Here is a 16437-nt window from a genome sequence, read left to right as displayed (position 1 = left end):
AGAAAACAATAACCCCAAAACCGTGTAGACAAGGAGGGGTATTAGAAGGGATTCATCACCCCCACATGTCAAGCGGTTCTGTGAAAGCCTATGGCATGTCTTAAAGCTGTAATAATTAATAATTTGAGTTTTGGATTAATAATTTGTAGTTTAACAACTACATAGAAGGACAAACATTTTAATATTTGATTTATGTAATATTTTCTTCAGAAATTGAATAAATCAGTAATTTGTTTTATAATATGTGTGTTTGCTTTATTGAATTAATTAGAGCTTATATATGTTTGTTTGTGTAGTTAATATGTTACATACATGGTGTGAGACTATACTTCAGTGGAAATCTGTATTTAATTTTATTTGTGTATGTTTAATTCAAAAAAGAAATCATAATGATGAAGAGGGTCTAACCCTTTCTTTTTTTCTTCTTCATCATCGTTGTCATTGTCGGACGTGTTCACTTTACCCTGAGCCGTAAAATTAACATGCTGCTGTCAGTTTTGAATTTCAAGGTTGGCAATGTGGTGTGATTATGCAGAGTTAGAGATGAGAGATACAAACGAGTTACAGGTGCAGTTACCAAGGAGAAATACGAGTTACACAGTTGAGCTTTACACTTAAAATGATTGCATTGCGCACTCATTGCCCTCATAAACTTCAAAATTACAACAGTAAATGTATTAATGGAACTTTTTCAACATTGCATATCCTGACATTCCCAGTAATGAAGAATGTTTTGACATTTATATTCTATAACCCAGGTGGAAACTGGAGCTTGTGTTATTTCTAAAATGCTTAAGATAGCTTTGACCCAGCTGTTTAATTAAGTGTCTCTCTTCTGTTTCGTCTAACTAATTGGGGTTGAAAGAACTTGTCTTTAGCTAACTTGACTTTTTGCAACTGTTGTTCAAAAATCTATTTTTGGGAAACATGCCTAAATTTCTGATTCTGGGTCAACCACAAAGGGGGAAATATGACTCATTCAATTTATGACTCCGTTCCGTTTGTTTAGACAACCCTGGGTGTTTAGCAATTACAAACAAAAGCTGTTTAGCCACATTTTAATAATAATGGCCAATCATTCAGAGTTTTATAGTATTTACTCAGAAAATGTGATCACAGTTTAAAGATGTATCTTATTCCTTCAATCAAGGTGATTTTCAGATTTTTTGTCATGTAAACATAGATTTTCAGTCTATCTTTCACAAATTCAGTTATGTTTTTCCCTGTACCTCATCAGTCAACTCCTAAGTCTAGTGCAGACTCCCATTCTGTCATGACATAGATTAGAGAACTTGATGGTCGAACTGCATAACGTAAATAACAGAAGTACATGGCCATTTTTAATATACTCTCCTGCTTGGGACAGTGGCTTCCAAAAAGATTACTTAAACCCATCTGCAGCAGTTATATTGAAATACATTTTAGAGAAATTTTCAGTATTAAACTTTTACTTGTAATAGTAATATTAATAGTAGTAGTTTTATTTGGTTCTCTTGCTAAAAAAATATCCTAAAAACTTCCTCCAGTGTTCCTCCAGGTGCTACATTAAAACCTCAGTACCCAGTAAAAGCCTAGTTGGCAGGTTTAGAGGTTAACAGTAAAATCTGACAGTGAAGAAATGCAGTTGTAGGTTTTGCTATGAGAATGAAAGAAAACTTAAAGTGAAAGAAATGAAACAAAAGTAGAAAAAATACCTTTTAATAACATGGACAATTTTTTTAAAGCTTGAATTCATTTAGTAATTTCTTTTTTCTTTTTTTTTTTAACATGAGTTTTGTACTGTAGCACTGTTAAAACCAGACACACGTGCCTACAGAGACAGTCAGAATCAATAGTGAAGAAATGCAGTTTCATAATGAGAATGGTAAATGGTAAATGGCCTGCATTTGTATAGCGCTTTTCTAGTCCATAGGACCCCAAAGCGCTTTACACTACATTCAGTCATTCACCCATTCACACACACATTCACACACTGGCGATAGCAAGCTACATTGTAGCCACAGCTGCCCTGGGGCGGACTGACAGATGACTGAAACCTTTACATCCCTTAAAATAAGTATGCTAATATGACTCTCTTTCATGTTAATAAAATTAATTTAGTAGTTGACCTTCATTTTTTTTTACACCGTTACCGTGTTACAAATTTATTGGTAAAGAATTTGCATGGTCTGTTGCCAGTAACTGAACACACCCCACCCTTTACCAGAAATGTCCAACCTCTGCAGTAAAACGATACTGCTGGTAAGAAAAGTAAGAAAGTAAGAATACAATAATCTAAATTTTTCCTCATCAATTGCCATGAACACTGATATACAAGATTTCCCTATTAACTTTTTCCCTGATCTTTCATCACTAAATTCTTGTTAATTATCTTTCATCTAAATATCTCAAATATGCCTCACTCCTGTCTACCTTGTTCTGTGACAGCGAATATGTTCTAACTTGATTCCTTCTAACATTTTGATCATAGCATAAAAGTCACTTTTGTATTCACAGTCTAATGCTGATGGGTGTGAACATTCACGCTCATGCCTACCTGGGTGTGGCATGTGGCTATATACTATATATACCAGCTACCTGTTTCACAGGTTTTAGTTCATAGTTACCAGTCACAGATCAGCAGAAAATTTGACAAGAGTTCAGCTACGTTTGCAAGAACTGGAAGACAAGGTAAGAATATACTTTATAAAATTGTTGATGGATTTATGAATCACATTCATACAGTTTTTATGTATGTGATGCTGTAAATGTGCAAAAATATGTTTCAGTTCTCATTTTGCCCTTCTAGCACTGATTAACAGTCCAAACTAAGTGACCTTTCTTTTCTAGCATTTGCCTGGCACAGGACACTTGAACCTGAAGATGGCAAATGGACCAGCCCTGTCCACTGCTAATGGTGGAGAAGTGTATGTGGGGAGCGGATTCAGAGATTCCCTCACGCTGTTGGATATTCTTCATGCAAATCAGTTTGAAGGAGAAATTTTTGATCCAGAACTCACAGAGAAGATAGAAGAGAATTTTTACAGAGGGGCCCCACCGAACTGGTTAAACTTCTATATCAGTGAACAAGCAGTGTCAGATGGCAATGCAACTCCTTTTATCAAACGAGATGGATATGAAACCCTTAAACAACAACTTCACCTGAGAAGAAAAGGCCCTGGGACATCAACAATCAAACTGTTCCATCAACAAGGATGTGGGGGAACCACACTGGCTATGCAGGTGCTGTGGGACTTGAGGGATACCTTTAGATGTGCTGTTTTGACAGGCTCAACATTAGATATCACAAAAGTTGCAAATGAGATAGTCCGACTTTTCATGGCAGGCAGTCGAAACTACCAGAACACTGTGTTGCTGTTAGTTAATGATGATGAGCCAATCCTGAAAAATCTCCATCACAGCATTATAACAGAAATTACTAAACAAAAAATTGATGCTGTTATGCCTGTGGTCATTTTACTCAACTGTGTGAGAAGTAGTGATGGGCTTATCCACCAAAAGGAACATTCTGACAAACAAAAAGAAAATGAGAAAATGAGAAAATCTATAATTCTCAAAAAATCTCTCTCAGACAGAGAGCAAGCAGACTTTGATATGAAAAAAGAAGAGCTTGGCAGAAGATTTGGTGATCGGTGCAAGCAGTTTCATGGTTTTAACATTCTGCAGTCTAATTTCTCTCAAGCCTACATCAGGAACGCATGTGCTACATTAGAACATATCAAAAGAACAAAAAAACCACTAAAGACGCAGCTTACCACCTTCCTGTGCCTGCTGAATGCCTACGTACCTGGTTCATATCTCCTGGAGTCTCAGTGCCTGAAGTTTCTCAGTAAAGACAGGTATAATGGCCTTTCACTGGAGGATCAAATGCAGCCTTTCAATCATCTCATTATTACCTTCCAACAAAATGAAAGACCCGAAAAAAAAGTCTGCATGGCTCACAATATGATAGCTCAGTGTTGTACTGAACAGTTGGCAAATGCGGGTGTGACCAGAAGTGACACAATAAGAAACTTCTTGAGGAATTTTTTCAAAGATCCAATTCCGCCATGGTTTCTTGATTTTGTCAAAGACATGTTAACCAAAAGAGAAATGAAAAACGAAAAGGACCAAGGCAACAGCACAGAAATTAAACAGGAAAAGTTTTCTAGATTAATTCGAGATATTACAGACGATAAAAAGGAAGGTGAAGGCCAGAGTGTGTCAGTTTTAACGATGGCCTCAAAAATATTTGGTCAAAGTACAAACTTTCCACAAGCTCTTGCTCGCTTTTATTACATTAAACTGAAAGACTACGAGCAAGCAGAAAATTGGGCAAAGAGCGCAATAAACAGAAATCCTCAAAATTCTTTTGTTGCTGACACACTTGGCCAAGTCCATAAGAACCACCTAATGAACAACAAAGTTACTGTCGAACAAGGAGAAATTTTGCTGCGGGCCAAAAAAGCCATTGAAGCTTTTGAAAATGCAGAAAACCTTGCTGAGAATGAAGATGGACCAGATGTGAGTGAACATGGCAATACAAACATCTCATCTTTTTATAACTACAGAGTAAAGTTTTGGTACCTGATGGTCTGCAATATTCTGTTTGAGAGACTTTCCGGAAAAAATAAAAAGTGGAAAAAAGTTCTCACAACAGAAGTATCAATGGGCTCTGTCATCAAACCAGACACCAAACTCTTAAAATTCAACGATTTCATTGTAAGCCTCAGGAATGAAGTTGACAAAAGGTGTTGCTTTTTTTTTAAATTTCTGACTTATTCAAAACCTAACATGGAGAACGATGATCCTGAATATATATTTGGCAAGAGCAAAAACTGCTACCAAAAATTTGTTGGAAACACAACCACAGAAGAACTCATCCAGATGTTTAAGAAAAGAAACCTAGATGACCAGTCTGTAGAAGTACTGTCATTTCTTGTCAAACAATACACTCAATCAGAGTGCAAAGAAATATCTACAAAGTGTAGAGAAATGCAGTTTCCAATTGCAGTTTCAAAAACAGCTCTGGTCAACAACATCCTTACACAATTTAGAGGGAAAATGCCCCTGACTGACACAGACCCACCTGAGCTGCACATGTTAGCTATCCTCTTGGACTGGCCCAAAAATATAGACGAATGTGATTTTGACCTCGGTGAGTTGTCTCAGCAAATGCACAACTCTTATGAAAATGCATATAAGAAGTTCTTTCGAAACAGGTATCTACTTCCATTGTTTTTCATTGGGAAAGGTGAAGGTCTGAAGAGAATTGTTCACAGAGAAATTATTGAAAAACATCTGAAAGTGATTGAAGCAGATTGGAGCGATAACTGGAAGAAAGAAGAAATCTTCAGAAATCCTGCTGTTCAAGACCTCCTTCTCAGACTTGATGGAGAAGTAAGAAACTACAGAGTGTATACAAGAGTTGGTGGTAAAGAGATTGAGATCAATGCCAATCTGAGGAACAGCCTTTGGGAAAAAAGTCAAGTTACCTTTTACCTCGGATTTACTATCAGAGGTCCTGTGGCCTTTGGCATTCAGAACAAAGATGCGGATAGTAGTGAATCTCCAGTAAAATAAAATGCTGAGTGAACAATAGTTGCTAATAGTTAGAGTGGTATAGTGCACATGTTCATATTATGGTCATGATGAGATCATTTTTCATCATTTTGTTAAGTCTTCTTAACAGTCTTGGCAGATATGTTACAAATTAAAGCCCTGTCCCCTAGATTATATGTTTCTATTGCTCCTATTGGCAACAGTATATGTGTGAAAGGAAACAAATTACCAAACACAGGACTTTTTTCTATATGAGCAAAACAAATTAAACATTGAAAATCAGTGTAGCAAGTTCTAAATACAACATATGAAATGTAAATATGTTCACTAACCCATTCTTTATAGGAAGAATAAATATTTTTTACAACAAACAAACTTTTTAACATCTAAAAACCATTGTTGTATTTTTTAAATTTATTTTATGTTTACTGATTGCCGGAGATCAGTGTGTCCTAGATCACAGCTGGACAACTTCAAACAACAATGTGAATTATCAAAGATAATGAGGGGGATTCATGTTTGTGCTCAACACCTCCATGGGAAGGAGAATCCAAGTCTTCTTTTTTTTTTTTAGTATTTCTGTGTTTATATGTAAAGGCAAAAACAAAATGAAATGTGTGCTGTTAAAAATCAGTGCACAAGAAGTATTTGTTATGGTCATTTTAGTTTTAGAGTAAGATATTTAGAAAAAAAATTGTTTCAAATAAAGACTATATTCAATAAATTGGAGGCTTAAACTTTTTCATGTGCTCAGAATTTCTAGTCATGTATGTGTCATCTCTGCTAACAGCTCAGATTGAACAACAGACTTTCTCACGCGGAGGAAATTTACTTCCACTGCTTGTTTGGGTCAAATGAGTACTTTGTTTATGGGTTTGTGACATCTATGAAAGCTTTGATGTAGTAAAGTCAAAACATCTAATAGGAGTTTTTTTTTTAATTTTTTTATTTTATTTGGGGGGAGGGGGGTTACATTTTTGTTTTCTCAGTCTTTTAACTTTAAGTTTTGAAAACATGACATTACAGAAATATTTTGTCAGTTATAACACAAGATGAGTGAAGTATAACCAATTAAATTGTTAGACATTTTAAATTCCGCTCAATGTATTGTACTGTTTTAAAGCCTTTTAGAGTTTCAAAGATCTGATTTTTTAAAAGATTTAAAAATCTATATGATGTTGTTTTATTTTTTGTTTATTTGTGCTTTCAAAAGTGCCATAGGATTAAGTGCTACTAACTTCATGGTTTTGTTATGGATTTTTAATATGGAAGGGGTTTCTTTGTTTTCATTGTGTTGCAGTTTTTCACTTTATTAAGATGAACATTGTTTTTGTTTGGTTTTTAACTAATTACTCAGTAAAAGTTTGGCTCCTGCAGTACTAAATCTGTGTGCTGTTTTTCTTCATTGGTTTAATTATGTAGTGGAAATATCATCCATCCATCCATCCATTCGCTACTGCTTATCCTTTTCAGGGTCGCGGGGGGCGCTGGAGCCTATCCCAGCTGTCATAGGGCGAAAGGCGGGGTACACCCTGGACAGGTCGCCAGTCTGTCGCAGGGCTAACACATAGGGACAGACAACCATTCACGCTCACATTCACTTGCACATTCACACCTAGTGACAATTTGGATTATCCAATTAACCTATCCCCACAAGCTGCATGTCTTTGGACGGTGGGAGGAAGCCGGAGTACCCGGAGAGAACCCACGCAAACACGGGGAGAACATGCAAACTCCACACAGAAAGACCCCGGCCTGATGTTGGAATTGAACTCAGGACCTTCTTGCTGTTCGGCAACAGTGCTAACCACCGTGCCACCGTGCTGGAAATATCAGTCCATCCTAAATAAAATAAGAGTAATACCTGCAATACTTGAGTGCTGTGCTCTTTATATCAAAATTCGGGTTGGTGCGGTCATAATTCCTCCTGTGTTGTTTTTGAAATAAATAGTCTAAATTTTAGAATGAATAAACATTTCTAGGACGAGGCACCGGGGTAGACCCAGGACACACTGGAGGGTGTTTATTTCTCATTTGTCCTGGGAATGCCTTGGTGCTCCCCCGGAAAAGATACAGGATGTTGTAACAGTTGCTATTGTAATGCAGTGTATCACCACATGGCGGCGCCTCCTGTCTTACGACTGGTGTCACCCCCTCACCCCCTTTTTGTTCTTCTTCGCACTCCTCCTGTACACGCACACACTTACATACACTTACACTGATAATGTCCTCTCTGTGCAGAGGAGTTTTTTTTGTTTCCTGTTCTCCTGCTGTCCTCCCATAGGTGCCCAGCGTGAGAAGAGGTCTCTTTTTTTCCTCTTGTACTTTCCCCATTGTTGTGTAATTTTTCAGTGTTATTCTCTGCAACGCTGCCGATCTCCGACTGTAATCCCATGTGATGTCTTTGTTGTGTGTGTAAGTCGGGGGGGTCCTATTCCTCTGCGGGGCAACCTGCATATGGCCAATAACGCATTCATTCAATTCAATTCAATTCATTCACTATCCACCTGCACACCTCCGCGGCTGGCTTCATCTCCACTGCACGTTACAATGTGTCCGGGGAGAGGGAGGTCTGGACTTCTCTGCTTTGGTTGTTGCCCCTGTGATGCCGCCCCGGATAAGCAGAAGACAATGGATAGATGGACAACCATTTCTAGAAAAAAAATCAATTATATGATCTCATAATGAGGTAGATGATTTATGTTCCGTTCATATTTTTACAACTTCTTACATCTAATAACAATTAAAATAAATAACATTCATATAAGAAACAAAACAGTATAGTGTAAACTATATATGGTGTTAAATAGGCCTATACTACGGTACTTTAATGTCGGTCATAAGGGTGGTACTTTAAAAGCCACATATTGTTATAAGGTGGTACTCATTGTGAAAAGATTGAGAACCACTGGTTTATGCTAACACCTCAGATTAAACAACAGACTTTGTGACTTTTAGATAAAGTCTATTTAATGTCTATTTAATAATTTGTTTAAGAGTTTGTGACCATTATGAAAGCTCTGATGTACTGAAAGCTAATCAACTTCTGAATATCCTCTCAAAGGATCATTTTAAATTGTTGTTTCATCAGTATCTTGAAATCATGATGTTAAAGAAGTATTTTACAAATATACGTTGATTAAAGCATAACCAATGAAACTGTTGGACATACTAGAAATGTTGCCTAATGTACTGTCATGTTCTAAAGCCATTTAGATTTCAAAGATTTGATTTGGTTTTATTAAGATTTTTAGAATTGGTAGATTTCTAAGATTTATGTTTCCTTTTTTGTTTTATTTGTGCACTATTACATAGAAGTAACACAGGGTTTATATTCACTGCTTTCTTCCTTGCCAGTGTGTGTTTTGTTTATGGAACGGACTCAAGATTTAGATTCGGAAAGGCAAAAAAATGTTTATTTACACACACCAAGTGATAACGTGCAGGTAATACAGGGGCTCCAAGGGTCCACGGGGTATTGAGGGAAGGGTTCCACACATCGGCGGAGCGGGGTGGGTGGCTTAAGCCCGGGTCATTTTTTCAGAAGCCCGGGGTCTTTTGGAGTGTAATTTGTTTCATAGTCACTGTCAAAAATTCCACCTAATTTTGGTATGAACCTGGCTCAGGCACTAGGCGACTGAGCACAGCACTTACGCATTTGAGCGAGTGGGGAGAAGCTGCTGCCTGCGAGTTTGCTGTAAGTGCAGCCAGGTAGACAGAGGAGAGCCTAAATTTGATCAGGTACTAAAGCAAATCATTCGTACTGTACAAATAATGTAAATATGACGGTGTATCACAAAAGATTGATATCTAACTGATCACTTGACCCTTAGTGTTACTTGCCCAGCGAGTGAATCAACAAATGGCGAAATGAAAAGCCGAACAACAATAATTTTTTTTAGAGTCTTAGCTTACATGTGTGTTTATTTCACATTTTCAGTTGTTATCCTCCACGGCTAAATAAAGCACTCTAAATCAGTTTCAGTTATGTACTGATGAACACAACATGGACATAAGGAGCTTCTTTCAAAGAAAAAAACTCATAACATCACTAGATGTTATTTTATATATTATGCTTTGTATTTTGTTCAGTATATTTCTATGCAAAACAAGAGGAATATAAATACATAGCATTATATTCACAGTTGAAACTAGATATTTACATACACTTTGGGGAAAAAAACATAAAAACGTTTTTTTTATGGTTAAATGTCAAAATAAAGAGAGACAGAGCTGTCTATTTTTTATCACTTTCATCAAATTTGGGAGTACATGTACACTAAGTTTATTGTTAATTAATAAGAAAACTCCAGTCGATTCCATTCTGAGCTTAAGAAGCTGAGAGGTTAGTAGAGGCAAAACACAGAGCCTGTGTCACATTCCTGGGTCTGTTGACCCAGCGTTTTGAGTTTTAGTTTATTTGGATGTTTTAAGTTCTTTAGGGTAGCTAAGTTCATTTGTTTATTAGTTTCTCTTTGTGTTTTTCTACCCCTGTATTTAAGTTTCCCTCTCCCTGTTTCATGCTGCGTATCTTATGTTGTCAAGTTTATATTGTCTTGTCTACATCTCATGTTTCCTGTTTTATTTTGAAGGTCTGTGTCCTATGTCAGTGTAGTCAGCTTTGGTTCCTTTGTCTCGTTATGTCAGACTAGTGTCAGCTGTTTCCCCTTGTGTTTCCACTTCCCCCTGATCACCCTTGTGTGTATTTATTCGTGTGTTTCTGTTCATTCATTGTCAGGTCGTCTGTTGTCCTTTGTGCCACGTTTCCAGGTTCTGTGCTCTAGGTATTTTTGTGTCCATGTTAGGGTTCATGTTATGGGTTTCTATAGCTGTGTCCCAATTCAGGGTCTGCACGCTTGAAGTACGCGCACTACGCGTACTACGTACAGTGCGTACTATAAGTACGAGAAGTGTGGAAGTGAGAGGCTTGTGAAATGGGACGGTATACGCTTCGTCGCACTGTTCAGGTTGCCTAGCAACCATGATACTAACCGCGAGACACGTTACATACAGCTTTGTGTGACAGAAATGAAGGAGAAAAATGTTTTGTTGGTCATTCATTTTTGTCATGACATCACTTTGATTAGTTGAGTATCTGAGGCTGAGACCAGAGGACTGTAAACATGATTGTTGGGCTTCATTTCTGTGCTGAACAGTCATTAAAGATTAGTTAGTAAATAACAATTAGTTAATGTTGTTCATGAGACTAAAGTCATCTCACTGTGGTAATGTAAATATAATATGGCCAATATTATAGTATTGTCAGATTATTATGATATTTATATATATATATACACACACACACACACACACACACACACACACACACACACACACACACACACACACATATATATCACTGACTTTCAGCTTGTTGTGTTTGTGGATATATGACTGACTTTAATTATTAAACATTCGCACATAAATAAGTGACGTCATATTCAGTACTTTTGACAGTTCACTCTTCGGCCACTCCATCTTATTAGGGAAATTCCATATACATAAATGTAAATTTCAAAACTCAACCCCATCATTTAATTTGTTTTTGATTGAAATTGAATATTACTTAAACTCTCTTAAATTAACTTCCAATAAAAAAGGTTTATCATTGATTGAAATTCATTCAGACATGTTTAACGAATGAGCTCTCACAACTTTCAAGTACAAAGTTGTTATGAGGTCTGTCACATTCCCCCCCTTTTTTTCTTTTTTTCTTTTTTATCCTTTATTTATTTATCCTTCTTATTTCATTGCACTGTATATTGTTACTCTTATTTGCCTTGTATGTCTCCTGTACAAACTGAACTGGAATGACTGACTGTTCGCTTTATAAGTTCAATAAAGTTTGGTAAAAAAAAAACCTCTTCGGCCACAATTTGGTGCCATTTGTAATTAAGAAATACAGACAAATTCTCTTTACTCTTAAATTTAACAAATATGTTTTTTTAAATATATTTTACAAAAATAAATATTTAGTTTGATTTGATGTTTTACAATTAAAAAAGTGTGTTTTTATCTGAAGAGTAAATATCTGGTTTCGACTGTATATTTGATGATGTTGGTGTTTGGCTTGATTGTCAGCACAAAGAGGGAGAGAGAGGAACAGAGAGGGAGAGAGAGGAACGGAGATGGAGAATGAGGACAGAACAGAGATGGAACAAGAGCAGGTGAGACACACATGTTAGTCAAATGGTTGTTTACCAAAACTCATCAGAACATGTATCTCGTACCTAGTGTAATTTTTTAGATACCATTTGTTATTTTTCAAATTCTATATTTATTAAGTTATGCAGGCTTGTTTGCACAACAAGACTGAATAATTATATAAACTTCTCTCAATCTAAATATTGTACTTTGGTAGAATTAAAAAAATAAGTGTAGTGCAGGTCTATGATGATTTTTAGTGCTACTGGTTAAGTCCTAAGTAGTCCTGATTTTGAACTGTTGTAGTCCTGTTTTAATTCCGGATCAGTTCTGGGTCTGGTTGAATTGGGGTTTAGTCCTCGTGTCTTGATACAGCCCCGACTTTGTTCTGCCTTGCTGCTTAATTAAAAAAATAGTTTAAACTTCTACATCAGTGAACAGGCAGAGTCCCTTGGGACTGCTTTTATCAAAATGGATATGAGAAACTTAGGGAACAAATTCAGAAAAAGAGAACATTTCCAGGGATATCAACTGTAAAACTGACACACCAACCAGGATGTGGGGGAACTACAATGGCCATGCAGGTGATGTGGGACTTGAGAAAAAGCTTCAGGTGTGCTGTTTTAACTGGCTCCACCTCAGACATGGCAAAAGTTGCAAAAGAGGTTGTCCAACTTTTCACAGCAGGCAGTCGAAACAACCAGAACACTGTGCTGTTGTTAGTGGATGATAAGAAAATCCTGGAAGATCTCGAAATCAGCATTATGATGACAGTTGCTGAGCAGAAGATAGTTCCTTGTATGCCTGTAGTCATTTTCCTCAGCTGTGTGAGAAACAATGCACCTCAACAGAGTGACCACGTTGTCCTAAAGAACACACTCTCAGACAATGAGAAGGAAAAATTTGATAAGAAAAAGGAAGAGCTTCAAAAGAGGTACAAAGATAAATGTGAACAATTTCATGGCTTTAACATAATGCAAAGTAATTTCTCTCAGGACTACGTCAGGGAGGCATGTGCTGCATTAGAAAACAGCAAAAAAACAAATAAACCACTGAAGACACAGCTTGCTGCCTTCCTTTCCCTTCTGAATGCCTACGTACCAGGTTCATATCTCCTGGAGTCTCAGTGCCTGGATTTCCTCGGAAATGAAGACTACGATGACCTTTCACTGGAGGATCAAATGCAGCCTTTCAGTCATCTCATCATCACATTCCAAGAAGATGGAAGAGATGAGAAAAAGGTCTGCATGGCTCACAATATGATAGCACAAAGTTGTACTGAACTGTTGGCAAAGGCAGGTGTGACCAGAAGTGACACAACAAGAAACTTCGTGAACACTTTTTGCAGAGATCCGATTCCTCTTTGGTTGCTTGGTTTTGTCAAAGAGATGTTAACCAAAAGAGAAATGAAAAAAGAAGAGGGCCGAGTCAACAGCACAGACATCAAACAGAAAAAGTTTTCTAGACTAATTCTAGACATTGAAATGATGGAGGGGAAAGAGCAGTGTGCAACAGTTTTAAAAGTGGCCTCAAATACATTTGGTCAAAATCCATTTTTTCCACAAGCTCTTGCTCGTTTTTATTATATAGAACTAAAAGACTACAATCAGGCAGAAATGTGGGCACAGAGAGCAATAGAAAGAGATCCTCAAAATTCATTTGTTGCTGACACACTTGGCCAAGTCCATAAAAACCACCTAATGAACAATGAGATTTCTGAACCAAGAGACATTTTGAGACTGGCCAAAAAAGCCATTAAAGCTTTTGAAGATGAAGAAAAACTTGCTGAGGATGAAGATGGACCAGACATGAAAAAACATGGCAATATAAAAGTTTCACCTTTTTATAACTTCAGAGGGCAGTTTGGTTACCTGCAGGTCTGCAAAACTCTGTATAAGAAACTTGTCAGTCAAAATGAAATCTGGGAAGAAGTTCTCACCAAAAAAGTATCGATGGGTTCTGTCCTCAAATTACTTGGAGACAACAAACTCCAAAGATTCAATGATCTCATATTAAGCCTGCAAGATGACATTGAGAGAAAATGCATGTTTTTGGAAAAATTTCAGACTTACTCAAAGCCTAAAATGGAGAAAGATGATCCTGAATATATATCTGAAGATACCTCAGAGTGCTACCAGAAGTATGTTGACAACACAACTGCAAAACAACTCATCCAGATGTTTCAGGAGGGAAACCTAGATGACCAGTCTGTGGAAGTACTGTCATTTCTTGTCAAACAATACTCTCAATTAGAGCTCGAAGTCATATCTACAAAGTGTAGAGAAATGTGTCCAAGTGCAGATTCAGAAGCAGCTCTGGTCAACAACATCCTCACACTATTTATAGGGAAAATGCCATCGAGCAAGAAAGACCCACCTGAGCTGCACATGTTCTCCCTCCTCTGGTACTGGGCTGGAAATCAAGGCCAATGTGATTATGACCTCAGTGAGATAACTCAGCAAATGTACAAGTCTTATGAAAATACATATAAGAAGTACTTTCGAAACAGATACCTCCTTCCTGTGTTTTTCATTGGGAAAGGTGAAGGTGTGAAGAGAATTGTTCACAGAAATGTTATTGAGAAACATCTGAAAGTGATTGAAGCAGATTGGAGCGATAACTGGAAGAAAGAAGAAATCTTCAGAAATCCTGATGTTCAAGAGCTCCTTCTCAGACTTGATGGAGAAGTAAGAAACTGCAAAGTGTATACAAGAGTTGGTGGCAAAGAGATTGAGATCGATGCCAATGTGAGAAACAAAATTTGGAAACCACGCTCAGTTACCTTTTACCTTGGATTCACCATCAGAGGTCCTGTGGCCTTTGACATTCAGCGCAAAACTGCAGACACAGGTAAGAAAGCATAACAGTGAAACTACAGTGAACTGTAGCTGCTTGTTATTAGTTTATAGTTCTATAGTGATCGTGTTTGTATTATGGTCTTGAAGAGATAATCTTTCAGGTTGAAAAATTCTTTTCGAAACACATTTTGTAAAACTACCAATTTAACCAACATCATGTATTTATTTGCAAAACAACCAGCAAGTCCAGGAAATTACTCTTCTTATGAATATTGGTACATATAAAATAAAAGTCCTGTCCCCTCGCCATTAGTGTTTTTTTGCTCTTAATAGCAATAGTATATGTTTGGAAGGAAACATATACCAAACAGACAACTTTTTATATATCAGCAGAAAGACACCTTGGACGTAACAGCAAGTTCTAAATATTAACATGCAAATATGTTTACTAACACATTATATCTACTAAGATTACAACATCAGCTTGTATACACCTTAGTTTCTGTTGTGGAATAAGATTTTTTTAACATCCATTATTGTGTTTTTCAACTTATTTTATTTTTACTGATTGCCTCAGATCACAGTGTCATGGATCTCAGTGGAACAGCCCTGACCAACGATGTGAAAGACACCAAAGATAATGAGGGACATTAAAGTTTGTGCTCAGTTACCCCATGGGAAGGTGATTCTGAGACTTTTCTTTGTGTTTATGTGTTTACATGTAGGGGCAAAAACGAAAGGAATGGGCTCTGTAATGTTTAAAACCAATGCAAAAGAAGTATGTGTTATGGTCATTTTTCCTGCTGCCACAGTTTTAGTCATAAATATATTATTTCTGCTAACACCTTAGATTAAACAACAGACATTCTGATTCATAGAAAAAGTTGAGTTCCTAAAACTTTTTTGCCAAGTGTCTATTTAATACTGTGTTCGTGGATTTGTCACATCTATGTAAGCTTTTATGTAGTGAAGTTTACAAACTTTGTGAAGAAACGTCTCAAATGATTTTTTTACATTGTTGTTTAATTGTTTTAATTGGAAGTTTTAAAAACATGATATTACAGAATTGTTTTGTCATTTATAACATGACACGAGTGAAGCATAACCAATGAAAATGTTTGACATATTTTAGTTGCTGCTTGATATATTGTACTGTTTTGATTTTTTTTCTAAAACAGTAGATTTATGAGATATAAGTTTATTTGTTGTTTTATTTGTGCATTAAAATGCAGTTCCGTGCATGTGCTATTACCTTCATGGATTTATTATGGATTTATACAATTTTAAAAATAGAAAATAGGGTTTCTTTGTTTTCATTGTGTTGCATTGTGTTGTGGGTTTTTGTTTTCACATTTTTAATCAGACCTTTGTAGTTTTATCTTTGTTTAAATTAAGATGAGTATTGCTGAATTTATCATTACTCAGTAGGTAATGTTTTGTTTCTGCAGCACTGAATCTATTTGGAAATTTGCATACTCAATTTGATTATGTGAATCAATATTAAAGTTACATACATAGCCACCTTTGTATAATAATATTGTTTTGCATTAATTTCAAATGTGTTTACTGGCTGTTAGTGAAAATGAAACAATTACTTTTAAATGTTTTAAATGTACACTCGGTTTTGCATTTGATGGTTTTTGGGGGTATTTTAAAGGGTGTATCTATAGCTGTGGCATACCATTAAAACATTACATTACATCGTTATTGTTGTTGTTATCATTATTATTATTATTAGTAGTAGTAGTAGTAGTAGTAGTAGTAGTAGTAGTAGGAGTAGGAGTATGCAATGTAGGATTAAGCTGTATGGTTGATATGTATTTATGTGTAAATGTGTTAGTAATGTTTCTTTAAAAGTTGGCTCTGACTGTTTTCATGATGCTTTAAACTAATTTTTAACCTCTGCTGGTACTGAAAAGCATGCATGTTAATTTGATACCTATAGACGAGGCAA

The 16437-nt window shown here is 36.4% G+C and overlaps 2 protein-coding genes across 2 annotated transcripts; both read left to right on the top strand.

Moving 5' to 3' along the window:
• The first annotated feature begins 2856 nt into the window (after positions 1 to 2856).
• LOC146674502 (sterile alpha motif domain-containing protein 9-like) lies at positions 2857 to 5562 on the top strand. The gene is made up of 2 exons (XM_085401071.1): positions 2857 to 3475; positions 3524 to 5562. The coding sequence occupies exons 1-2, from the start codon at positions 2863 to 2865 to the stop codon at positions 5560 to 5562; spliced, it is 2652 nt and encodes an 883-aa protein (XP_085257197.1). The 5' UTR covers positions 2857 to 2862.
• Positions 5563 to 12108: 6546 nt separating this feature from the next.
• LOC146674501 (sterile alpha motif domain-containing protein 9-like) lies at positions 12109 to 15348 on the top strand. Its single transcript, XM_085396470.1, has 2 exons — positions 12109 to 14535; positions 15061 to 15348. The coding sequence occupies exons 1-2, from the start codon at positions 12258 to 12260 to the stop codon at positions 15135 to 15137; spliced, it is 2355 nt and encodes a 784-aa protein (XP_085252596.1). The 5' UTR covers positions 12109 to 12257; the 3' UTR covers positions 15138 to 15348.
• The last annotated feature ends 1089 nt before the right edge of the window (positions 15349 to 16437 follow it).

Source organism: Rhamphochromis longiceps, linkage group LG3 (assembly GCF_057381845.1).
Source record: "Rhamphochromis longiceps isolate RC_006_pf linkage group LG3, R_longiceps_female_GT1.1, whole genome shotgun sequence".
In the NCBI taxonomy this organism is placed as follows: domain Eukaryota; kingdom Metazoa; phylum Chordata; class Actinopteri; order Cichliformes; family Cichlidae; genus Rhamphochromis; species Rhamphochromis longiceps.
The sequence above is the reverse complement of the archived record's forward strand: the minus strand, read 5'-3'. Positions and strand labels throughout refer to the sequence as shown.

Coding starts and splice junctions, on each gene's coding strand:
- LOC146674502 (XM_085401071.1), top strand. CDS start 2,863: ATGGCAAATGGACCAGCCCTGTCCACTGCTAATGGTGGAGAAGTGTAT. Junction 3,476..3,523: donor TTTACTCAACTGTGTGAGAA/GTAGTGATGGGC, acceptor ACAAACAAAAAG/AAAATGAGAAAATGAGAAAA.
- LOC146674501 (XM_085396470.1), top strand. CDS start 12,258: ATGGCCATGCAGGTGATGTGGGACTTGAGAAAAAGCTTCAGGTGTGCT. Junction 14,536..15,060: donor GCGCAAAACTGCAGACACAG/GTAAGAAAGCAT, acceptor TGATTGCCTCAG/ATCACAGTGTCATGGATCTC.